Genomic DNA, 12,761 nt, shown 5'->3' with positions numbered 1-12,761 from the left:
TGCGGGGAGAAGAGGGGGTGGGGAGTGGGGAAGACAAATTGAATTTTTTTTTTTTCTGGGTTGAAGTTGCAGGAAGGTTGAAGTAGAAGAAGATAGGGAGAAGAGAGAGAAGGGGGAAGGGGACGAATTGATGTTGGGTTTTTTTTTTTTGTTTTTTTGTTTTTAACTTTTCTTTATTATTTTAATATTTAAAAAATATTAAATGATTTTTTTATTTTTTAATAATTTTTTAATAGAAAATAGGTCCCCGATCAAGCCACGTCAGCAATTAACTGAGAAATTAATAGAAAAACTGACGGATGTATGACATTGGCACAAATTCGTAAGATGAGGTATGACATTGTCAATTTTAAAAGATGAGCTATGAAAGTGTCGTGACACCAATAGTTGATGTAGTTTTTTGTACTTTACCCTTAATTCTTTTATAACACAATCTTTTGTATATTTCACATAATCTTTCATAGAAATTTCAGTCTCGCTGCAAGGCGTGAGCATAAATTTAGAGTTTAAAACACTTAAAATCCGAATAAAGTTAAAGAAAAATCTTTGGCAGACTCCGCAAGTTTTGACGAAGAGGTGTGATATTCACACATCTTTTTTTACTTTCTACACATTCTCTTAATTTTCGACCATCTAATTGAATAAATTGATGACCATTAAAAAACATAAATTAATAAAAGGTGTGAGAAATGAATATGGATGTGAATAACACACCCCTGGATGAAATGATGCTCAGCACACCGCTTAAAGAAAAAGCTCGGGATCTTTTCTTTATACTAATGGAGCACGGCACACGGGTTGTCGTTTTCGCAGAAGTTGTTGAACATTTTCTTTGAAGAAACCCATCATTTGCGCAATTCCACCCTCTTTTCGCTATTTTGTCAATACATACACCCACCTACCGGTTCCTTCTTGTTCTCCCGCCGCAGTAGGAGCTCCTCTTTGCCGGAAAACTTTTCTTCGCATGGAAAACAGAAGAATAATCCGCCATCAAGAACTAGACAAGGCGGAGAACGAATGGAAGAAACTGGAAGGCGTCGGCGAAAAACAAGAGCAAACAGTAAGGCGTCTGGAAACAACGGCGATGCTGCTGGTTTGCGGTTATATCTACCTTCAAAGCTTCATATTCCATTCTGTTAGCCACAATCCAAACTTGTCGTGCGAATTCTGGTGGGCGCCCTTCACCCTCTCGTGTCTGATTTGCGTCGTCTTCGCCATCCCCTTCAAGAGTTTCGTCACGAAATGGGAGCGTACGCAACGTTATTTCGAGATCAATTTTCTTAAGCAAGACTTAGTTCACCTACAAATTGTGATTTTCTCCTCCTCGGATGATCGGCAGCTGGAGCAGCAGCAGCCACCGCAGCAGGAGAAATTGAGGAGCGATAGTGCGAAAACGTATCAGAGGCGTGCGTTCATCTGCCTGGTTTCTTTAGCTCTTGTTGCGTACACAGTTGTTGTGTTAACGGCATGTCGATCGATTCCCTGTCACAGAGTTGCTATACTCTAGACATACGGTATGTTCTCCGATCAATCCTTTCAATTTACAAGCTAATTTCCGAATTCAATTTGCAATAAAACTCAAGAACTAAAATAAAAAGTATTAAAGAAAGTATTAGCTAATAGTTTACATGATCCCAGATTGGCACTCATGTTTCCATTCCTCCTCTCTCTTTACAAAAGGAGAAAAAGGGGAAGGTGTTAGAGGAGGAGTCTTGTCTAAGGAAATAATATCTCGGAATTAATATTGTAATGTTATTCTGATTGTATTCCTGATTTGTAGTATGTCAAGGACCCACGATTGTATATGTATGAGCCTTTGTGTTTGTTGAATAAATATCAACAATCAATGATAAATTTATATATGCTAATAAATAATTTAACAGAATATGAACAAAATGAAATACTATTAAGCAAACAAATTGAAAATCTAAGCTTGCGTACAACAATGTTCTTGAAACAGAAATTTTGTCCCTACCCAGTACTTGTAGTTCTACAGACATCTGCTTCACCAGGATTCAATGATCTTAGTTAGAATTCCAGCACTGGAAAACTTGACTTCTGGTATGAGAATGAGATACGTCTGTTGGGAGACATCTTCTTAGAGGGGTGCTTTGCTCTTTGGCGTTCTTTCATCACTTCAGACTTCATCTGAAAAGATGAGTATGTTGATATAAAAAATAATTAATTAATTAAATCCGAATTAATTAAAATAATTAATTAAAGAATTTTATTAATTATCAATTAATTAGTACATTCCAAAACTCAACTTCAAGGTTGAGCCTAATTTTATTCTCCATGATCCACCACTCCAATCATTTTTTGTAAGGAACAAAGCCTTATAAAGTGTGGGAACCTTTTGATAGTGACCAATGTGGGACAATAAAATTTTTACTTAAAATTTCTCAAAATTTCCAACAGTGCTATGATTATAATTTCTACATGGTATCAATGAGTTAAGGTTGTAAATCCTAGTGTGCTGCAGCCTCACTTCTTCAAGCTTACGGAAACCAATTTTCTCAATTAGACGTGTCAAATGCGTTCCTTTTTTTATTAATCATGATCTTTTCTCTCATGTTGATAGCTCATTCATTGCGTCCGACACTAACCTTCTTATTGTTGATGATACTCCTACCAAGCCTAATCCTTAATATGTTGCGTGGTATAAGACTATCAACTGGTGTCTAGCTACTTGTTTCTACTCTCTCTGAGTCTTTTCTCTCGTTGGTGATTGACCTTGACTCTACTAAGGTTATTTGCAATTGTTAGCAATGAGTCAAAGCTTTATGTGCAACATACCCATGTCTGGCCCTCTATGCCAATCACAAATGCCATGGGTTCTCGATTCACGGTGCGTCGAGACATCTATTTAGGACTGTCACCGATTCTGATCACAACATGATCGTCACTGTTTTTATAGTCAATATTTGGCCCAAAATCTGTGTATTTGTAGACATCGAAATTTCGATGAAATAAATGTTCACCAACGCATTAAAGTTCTGACAAGCCAGAGCATACATGGCACATGCCACGTGTTGCACAAATTGTACACATGGCGTGTGACTCAAGAAAATCGGACGAGTCATCAAGAATGACACATGTCAACACTCGACGGAAAGGAATTTTTTTATTTTAATTTAATTAAATCAAATGTTAATTGATAGAGTCATATCACGAACCGGCCCACAAATCAAGCCTTGGTTCTTTTGTCAATTAATCAAGCCCACAATCAAGGCCAAATCCATCCGTAGCCAAGGCTTGGAAAGTCTATAAATAGGAGGCTCCAAGACAAAGAAAATGGTCCATAAATCATTTCACGCCCAGACGCTGAATCTTTGAAATTCTGAAGCTCTCAAGCACTCAAACCCCCTCCCCCTCCCCAAACACTCAAACACTCGAGAAGACTCGGAAAATCCTTCGTGTTCTTCGTCAAATCCCGTGAAGAATCACCAAACACCCCTACATGTGTCGGTTCCTCCATTGCCAAGAGCTAAAACCTTGCGGCATTCGTTCATCCAAGATCAAGTCATCGTGACCCTTGGATCAACAACACTACACATCTACACATTTCGAAGATCGAATCAGATGATCAAGTTGTAAAGAGATTGTAACCCTACAAATTCATTAATACAAACATTTACTTTGTACATGTGTTCTTGTCTCATTTGTCATAGGATTTTCAAGTTTACAAATTTGGCATGCCCAGTGGGATAATCTCTGCATCTCATATCTTTCTTTATTTAAGAAATCCAAACACCCTTCGAAATCGATGGCTTCCAAGAAGAGTCAAACCATCATCGTCACCAAGGCAAAGAATTTGAGCGCCTCAACTGCAAGTAGAGAATTTGTCAACGTCACAACTCGAAGCAAGGCAAAGGCAGTAACCACATTGCAACGCACCCCTTCTAAGCTAATGTCATTGAGGGAGCAAGGAGAGCAGCAGAGGCACGCGTCCGTCATCAACCTAGCCTCGCTGAGGGCACTAAAGCATGCTGATGTGGCATGCAAGATGACATCCCAAAGCGACAAGCGGGATTCTTTGTCTTCGAAGGACTCGAGGGAGCGCTTATTATCACTGGGCTCAGACGCAGACTTAAGCGTAGGATCTTACCGCAGATCACCAACCAGTAACCATGGCACGGAGACTTCGTCAGCACCCTCGATGTCTGCAAGAGAGTCACATTCTTTGGTTGCGCAAGTTATGACTACCAGCACCACCTCCATTGAGGAGCAACTTGCACAGATGAATGAGTCGATCGCAAAGCTGACAAAGACCGTCAAGGAGAAAGACATGCAGATCGTTATGCTCATGAGTAGGTTGGAATCGCAGCATGATAGAGAAGCCAACCCTATCCCAAAGAAGAATCAGCATGACGAGGAGTCTGGCGAGGAAGAAGCGTATCATATTGACAAAGTTGGAGGGAAACAAAAGCTAGAGTCCGAAGCTACATCAATGGGCTCTCTTTCCATTCAACAACTTCAAGACATGATCACAAACACCATCAAGGCACAATATGGAGGCACTTCGAGGGATGCAGTGATGTACTCTAAGCCATACACCAAGATGATTGATAGCTTAAGGATGCCGATGGGGTACCAACCACCAAAATTCATGCAGTTTGACAGAAATGGACCCAAAGCAACCCATCGCTCATTTCGTCGAAACTTGCAACAACACTAGGACGGAGGGAGATTACTTCGTAAAGTAATTTGTCCATTCTTTGAAGGGAAACGCGTTCGATTAGTACACAGACCTAGAACCTAAGTCCATAAACAATTGGGAGCAGATTGAGCAAGAATTCTTGAACTGTTTTTACTGCATATATCACACCGTTAACATGATAGAGCTTACAAATACAAAGCAATGGAAGGACGAGCCAGTTGTCAACTATATCAACCGATGACACTTATTGAGTCTCGACTACAAAGACACTATCGGAGATCTCCTCGATTGAGATGTGCATACAAGGCATGCATTGGGGATTACACTACATCTTCCAAGGCATTAAGCCCTGGACCTTTGAAAAGTTAGTTACCCACGCCCATGACATGGAGTTAAGCATCGCCAATCATGGAAAGAAAAAGCCGATCACCGATTATAAGAAAGACAAATTCTTTGGGCATAAAATGGACAAGTCTGTGAAGGAGCCTGCCAAGGAAGCAATGATGGTTAACAAGCTCTAGTCATAATCTCCACAAGAGACAAAAAGAAAGAGGTGAAGCGGAACGAACCTTTTCATTATCAGTAAAGGTACAAATGCACTTTGAAGGAGTTTGAAGAGAAGACTTACCCATTCTTCGACACCAATGTGGTTGCCATGTTGGAGGATTTGCTCGACAAGAAGGTGATCAAGTTACCCGAGTACAAGCAGCCAGAAGAAATGAATCGCATAAACGATCCAAAGTATTGCAAGTACCACTACGTCGTTAGTCATCCGATGAGAAAATGCTTTGTTCTTAAGGAATTAATCATGAAGCTCGCCCAAGAAGGAAAGTGCTTTGAAGAAGCGGCAACGGCAAATACGACAAGTGTCGTACTTGAACCCCTTGATCATATGGTTTTCCATGCATAGCCAATCATGTTATGACCGCAGTCGCCAAAGGTAAAGCCTAAAGTGGTTAATGCAGACAAAACAAACACCATTGACAGAGCAAGTTATCTCAACGACGTTAACCTCATCGACGGTCCTTCAGTTAATGACAATGAAGGAGGGTCGTTGATGACCCTAAGGAAGGTGCGTAAACCGCAACCACAAGTTGCTCGAGCAAGGAATGAGAGACAAAAGGCAAGTTCTCACTGCAACACTGAGAAAACCCGCCCCATAACAGCCATAAATGTGACACAATCAATGCACAAGAAAGAGTATAAGGTTCAAAAGTCGCGAACTTCTGTGTTTGATCATATCGATGGTCAAGCCCGGACTCCTGTCTTCAATCGACTCGGTGCACCTGCCTCTCGAGGTTCTGTGTTTAACAGGTTGACCAACTTTGCTGGACATGAAAACGCAACCAGTTCTCCCCCATGAAGGTCAGCTTTGGAGAGACTCAAAGTTGTAAATGAGCCTTATGGGGAAAAATAAGTGATATCGGAAGGAAAGGGACTCATTGACCTAGCCAAAGATGATGGAATTTGCAATCTAATCATTTCACGCTTGAAACGTCGTTCAACATTAGACGTGAGTTTGGATGGTCAGCTCAAGGTGAAATGATGCACAATCATACACATTGGTCAATGTTTGAGCCAACAAGCCTTTTACCATGTTGCAGTCGAATAGGTCGAGGGAGAAGATGTTAAAGAAGTTCCACCACCCGAGAACGGGGGGCAAGCAACCGTTAACGACTTCAAGAATGCTTCGCCACGTTTGAAGCAATGTTACGCTTGAGAACAAGACATGTTTCTAGCCCGCAATAGCATAAAATGCGTACGACACCCAAGAAAAAAGTTTGTTGAGTTAAAACGTCGAAAGGGTGGCTCATGCAAAAGTTAGGACAAAAAAAAAACAAACAAACATATTTGAACTTCGTGATGACTTGATCTCTTTTTCGGAAATGGTACGTAGGTAGCTCGAAAATGAAAGTTGAGTTCAGTCACATTAAAATGAAAAATAAAGTCTCCAACCTTGGAGACAAAGAGGTAAAATCGAGGCATCACTCTTAAACTAAGTCTTTGAAATTGTTCTGCTGAATCTTAAGCAAGTCTTCCAGTATGTTCAATACATCGGTGTCTTCCAAGGATGAGCAAGCAGCAAAAGTAATGTGGAACAGAGAGTTTGGAATGCGGTGCAAGCGCAATGTGCATCAGAGGCAACGTAGTCCCATAAACGGCACATGCAGCAGTGGCAACTAACAATGACATGTCCTTGTCCTCTCAGGTAGCAGCGTGTCCTCTTCCTCACAGTGGCATCAAAGTTTGTCATCATAGTAGCATCACAGCTTGTCGTCATAGCGGCTAGTCCTCACAAACAGCAGTGTGTGACACACCCCGACCTGGAATATTCACCTGGACTCCGAATCGAGCTGTGCTGGCTAACACCAGGAGGGTGATGAAGCCATAAAGTGTAATGATATGGACAAAGTGAAAAAATTTAAACCTAAAAATGCCTAAATATAAGAGTGCGATTGTGAACGGGAACAAACTCATTTCACACATGATGTTAGAGCATAAGTAAAGTACAATAAAGTAGGATGAGAATTATACCATCGAAAGTAACCACCCATACCAAGATTTGCCAAGAATCCTCGTCAACACAAAAGCTCACCACTAAAACCTGGAAGGGCGAAAACAAGGGTGAGTGGACCTAAAAGTAAAGCTTTGTAAAAATCTTTTCGAAAACATAATAACCTCTCGCCGTAAAACAAGTATAGTTTCCAAGATATACATACTATGTATAGTAAAACAAAACTTATCGTAGCATGCAATATCTTAAGAATTGAATACGGCACAATATTTCGTAAATGAACACATGAAGTCTATAATCACATAATCTCGCATAAGCAAACATATCATATCGAGTACTTATCAACACATGCTGACACACGAGTTCGTGCAGAGATATATATTCTGACATGAACATGATTGGGTGTAACAATGATATACGCTCTAGTACTACAATGATGTGAAGATTGGCGCTATGCGCAGAACATACTAATCCTAATTGCTTATAGCAATCTAAGATAGGACTGGCACCTAAAATTGATCCAAGGTGAGCATACGATGTGATGTACACATACACGTGAAAGACTGGCCTAGGCCCAGGCGAATACTAACACCAATGCAGCAAATGATGAGCAAATAACATAAATATAGTAATGCCATAGTGATCCGATAATTCTAGTCAACATGATATTATTCATAGCCGTAAATTTGATTAAGTCAGTCATATAGAAAATTCATTATTAGATGTATATATGGAAACTAAGAAAATATATGTATATATCAAAGAAAAGACCCACTCACAAATCATGTCGTCGAGTCGAACCCGCCTCGTGGGCATCAAAGATCTTTGCGATGCGTTTCACCAAAAAACGAAACCATTTACATAAATATAATGTACTAACATAATTACGTGTTTTCGTACAAAGTACGGCTAATAAAGGAACTAATTTAAAACTGTCAAATTTCAGAAAACGGACGGCGAATTCGGATTTGGCACGTTGAGAAACCTAAAGATGGACATCGGGGTCATCCACGCGTCGCTGCACGTGCCGCCACAAGCTGCCATAAGGTGGCTCGGCCACTACACGCATCCACACGCCGTCACCATGATTTCTAGATTTTTGTAGATATTTCCCTCGACTTTCAGAGCTCATTTCGAGCTCGATTCTTAACCAAATTCGATGATACAAAAACCAACTTGAAGCCAGAAATGTAGTGAATCGATCTATACCTATTGGAAGCCCAATTATGGTCGGTGTTGGCTGGGAATTTGGTCTGAAAATGGTCGGATGGCCATGGTTTCAAAAAAAAAATTCCAAAAATCTGGGGAAGTCTTTCCCCAATGTGTTTTCCTACAACAACTCTACAAAATCACACGTATGAACTTAAATCTCATTCAAAACATTATAAGGGAATCATTTAGGGTCGTTGAAGCCTTACTTTCACCGTAAAGGTGAGATTCTTGCTGGAAAATATGGTACCGAAGTGGTTTGGCCAGATTTGCAGATGAAAGAGACGAAAGAGAGGTGAACGAGCTCAAGGCTTTACCCCTCATCTCTAGTCACACAAACTGAGTGGTGATGATCAGGTTATGGAAGTTATAATCTCGTCGAGATGGTGAGGTCAGGTGGCTGCAGTGGTGATGGTTTGTCGGTGACATCAGTGAAACCGAGGGAGAAGTATTGAAGGAAGAAGAAGTATTAAAGGAGGATGAGCATTTGTGATGATGTGGTTTCATCCTAGCTTCCTTGTGGTTCATAGATAAAAGAGAGTTTTGGAGGGAGAGTTAAAAGAGAGTGTTCGAGAAAAGAAGAGAAAGTGAGGGAAAAGAAAAGAAGACAGAGAAGAAGACACATGGAGGGAAGCACGAAAGAGATGGAAGGAATGGGGCGTGGGCCTATGTGGTACACAACCCAAGGCCAAAAAAAAAAAAACAAAATCAAATAATCTCCCGTAAACGTGAATTTACCAAAACGACCATCACATTCCGTAATTTGTAAAATCTTCTTTGTAACTCCAAATTCAGTTTTGCTTGCGCCTATGCGTTCGTACCGTAGAGTACTTCGAGAATACGGTAAAATAATAGCTCGTACTTGTCACGAAGAGACGGTCAAAGAAAGTCAACAATCTATCTTCTAAGGGCATTTTGGTCAACTCACACTTTTAAAATTTATAAAATCGTAAAATTAGGGACAGTTTGTTACAGTGTGTCATCGTCTTCATAGGTAACAACAGTGCATGTAGTCGGGCGACTCGCTTGCAGCAGTAGCAGTACATGCACTCCATCGACTCTCTTGCGACGAGAAGCCTCCCTTACAGCTAGCACACTCCCTTCAGCGATCACACTTCCTTGTGACGAGCACACTCCCTTGTTACGAAAAGCCTCCCTTGCGGCGAACACACTTCTTTACGACAAGCTTCTTTGTAGCAAGCAGATTCCCTTGCAACGAGCAGCCTCCCTTGCAACGATCACACTTCCTTGCAACGAGCACACTCCCTTATGTGTGTGTAGGATGGCGCAAAGTAGCATGACGACCCTAATGCTCAGATTGGGTTTTTCAAATCGAGCCCAATTATTTGCCTATAAATATTAGGCACTTATTGGGATAGCAAAAATGAAGCAAGTCGAAGCTTGGACATCCAGAAATCTCTCAAACACCCAAACAATCATGTTCTTCATCAAGGTCGTGGAGAATCAATAAGCACAACAAATACGTGTCGATTCATCAACTACCAAAGCCAAAGACCACCCACCACATGAAACCGCTCGTGGTCTCATCTCATTCAAGATCAAGCCTCAAAGACCCTTGAAGAAATCACAAGTTCGATTCCAAATCAGGTGTCTACCAAACTTGGATCAAATTCGACTCCAAAGAAATGAAGTAAAGCCAAACCTTTGGAGGAAACCAGAAAGCTCTCTAGCCAAAGAAAACATTCATGTTCTTCACCAAGCTCGCGGAGAATCAACAAGCACAACTACATGTGCCAACTCAACCCCAACAAAGCTGAAGACCACTCACCACGTGAAGCTCCTTGTGGTCTAATTTTATTCAAGATCAAGCATCGGCAGCCCTTGAAGAAACTTTCAGCCCAATTCAAGACCAATCATCTACGACCCTTGAAGAAACTTTCAGCCAAATTCAAGATCAAGCCTTGATGGCCCTTGAATCAACATCTACATTCAGGGATTTTAAAGCATAGTGGTCAAATACATTCATTAAGCGAGGGACTTCAAAACACATCTTCTACACGTGACAAGCACATGCATTAACGACCCTTGAAGAAATTTCCAGCCCAATTCAAGATCAAGTCTTAACGGCCATTGACTTGACATCTATGTTGAAAAACTTCAAAACATAGTGGCCAAATACATTCACTATGCGAGTGACTTCAAAACACATCTTTTACACGTGACAAGCACATGCATACGATGCACCTTGAAGTGGGGCATTTGTAGACATCAAAATTTCGGTGAAATAAATGTTCACCAACGCATTAAAGTTTCGACATACCAGAGCATATATGACATGCGCCACGTGTCGCACAAATTGTACACATGGCATGTGACTCAACAAAATTGGACGAGTCATCAAGAATGACACGTGTCAACACTTGGCGGAAATGAATTAATTGATTTTAATTTAATAAAATCAAATGTTAATTGATGGAGTCAAATCACGAACCGGCCTACAAATGAAGTCTTGGTTCTTTCGTCAATTAATCAAGCCCACAATCAAGGTAAAATCCATTTGTAGTCAAGGCTTGGAAAGTTTATAAATAAGAGGCTCCAAGACGGAAAAAGAAAGTCCAAAAATCATTTCACGCCCAGACGTTGAAGCTTTGAAATTCTGAAGCTCTTAAGCATTGAACCCCCCCCCCCCCAAAACACTCAAACACTTAAGAAGACTCGGAAAATCCTTCATGTTCTTCATCAAATCCCATGAAGAACTACCAAACACCCCTACATGTGCCGGTTCCTCCATTGCCAATAGCCAAAACCTTAAGGGATTCATTCATCCAAGATCAAGTCATCGTGACCCTTGGATCAACAACACTACACATGTACACATTTCGGAGATCGAATCAGATGATCAAGTCGTAAAGAGATTGTAACCCTACAAATTCATTAATACAAACATTTACTTTGTACACATGTTCTTGTCTCATTTGTCTCAGGATTTTCGTGTTTACGGTATCATTTTCTTCAAGCTTTTGGAGAGGTACCAATAGTATTTTCGAGACTTAAAATCGAGTTGCCTGAGATCCTAGCTAGATCTCAAGAGGCAACTCCAATAAATAAGCAGAGAGATTTTTTTTACTAGAAAGATTATATTCACACCTCTAATTACTTTTCTCACTATTTTAAAATTTTAATATTTTTTTATCAAGTGTTAGTGATGAGTAGAATACTAAAAAAAAATAAAAAAGTGTGGTAAAAATAATTTGAAGTGTGTGACTATCACCTCCTTTTAGTATTCTCAAAACACATAAAAAAAAGTGTGGTAAAAATAATTTGAAGTGTGTGAATATCACCTCTTTTTAGCATTCTCAAAACACGAGCTGACACAGCAAGTATTATAATAAAAGTGAAGACAATGAAAAAAATACCGTTTTCTCTACTTGTATATGACAAATAGTGTACATATTGATGTACAAAGAAAAATCTCTTCAAAAAGTGCACTTGTTTAATAACACTTCACCACGTGATAATTTGTGGGATTAGAATTATCTCCCCTCCTCTTTTGATCTCCTTCTCTCCCCTCCTCTCACATTCTCTATTTTATCTTTCTTTTACATTCGGACTTTCCAAGGGCTAAGGCAATCAATGAGGAAAAAGTCTATGATTTTTAAATTCGTAAAGACGGAATATGATCTTCTCAGGATCTTCTTTGTGGGGATCCGGATAATCAATCAATCGTGTCTGTTTATCGTACATCATGCAGTTACAAATCATTTTAAATTTAAAATTTAAAATTTAAAATTGAATATAAATAATACTTAATAAAAAATGGTTACACAATGTACAATAAATGGACACAATTGATTGATTCCTATATTCCAACAAATATAATTCGAAGAGGATCCTTGTCCTGTAAAGACTATATTTCTCTCTTAAAAAAGGTTTACTCTACTCACTTTACTTAATATATTAATATTATTATATTATTAAAATAATAAAAAGTAGGTAAATAAAAAAATGCCTTGGAACTCTTTGACTCATCTCTTGAAAAGACAATTTTCAATCATTTCAATCATTTCAAATAAACTATAAAGACTGCTAGATCCTCTTTCTATCTCATAATCAAGTGATTTCAATATCGTATTTTTACTTTTCACACACTTTGATCAATTTGTGTTCATTAACTCTCAATTCATTTGATCAAAAGGTCAAAAATTGTGACTGGTATGATAAGTGAAAGAATAGCACAACCATTTCAGTATTTCCCGTTAGATACTACCTTCTGAAAAACAAGAAAAATTCAATCTTAATGGTTGGTATACATTGATATTGGCTTTTACATATTCCTGAATACAAAGGAACTCAGGCGAAATTTTTGCCCCCATCTGTGGCAGGGGCACCAAAACTAGTTCACACCACTATGTAGTT

General features: G+C 39.5%; 1 protein-coding gene across 3 annotated transcripts in view; it reads left to right on the top strand.

Annotated features, from left to right (window-relative positions):
* The first annotated feature begins 730 nt into the window (after nt 1–730).
* The window catches only part of LOC126632769 (uncharacterized), a 35,599-nt gene continuing 23,568 nt past the window's right edge, over nt 731–12,761 (top strand). The window contains exons 1-2 of one of the 3 annotated variants that reach the window (XM_050303243.1): nt 731–1,514; nt 12,728–12,745. In XM_050303243.1, the coding sequence (XP_050159200.1) occupies nt 965–1,507 (543 nt within the window). In that variant the 5' untranslated portion in view covers nt 731–964 and the 3' untranslated portion in view covers nt 1,508–1,514; nt 12,728–12,745. Of the gene's footprint in view, nt 1,515–1,638; nt 1,876–12,727; nt 12,746–12,761 lie in introns of those variants that run through there. The other 2 variants (XM_050303242.1, XM_050303244.1) reach the window with 2 other exon arrangements.

Source organism: Malus sylvestris, chromosome 8 (assembly GCF_916048215.2).
Source record: "Malus sylvestris chromosome 8, drMalSylv7.2, whole genome shotgun sequence".
Lineage (NCBI taxonomy): Eukaryota > Viridiplantae > Streptophyta > Magnoliopsida > Rosales > Rosaceae > Malus > Malus sylvestris.
The sequence above is the reverse complement of the archived record's forward strand: the minus strand, read 5'-3'. Positions and strand labels throughout refer to the sequence as shown.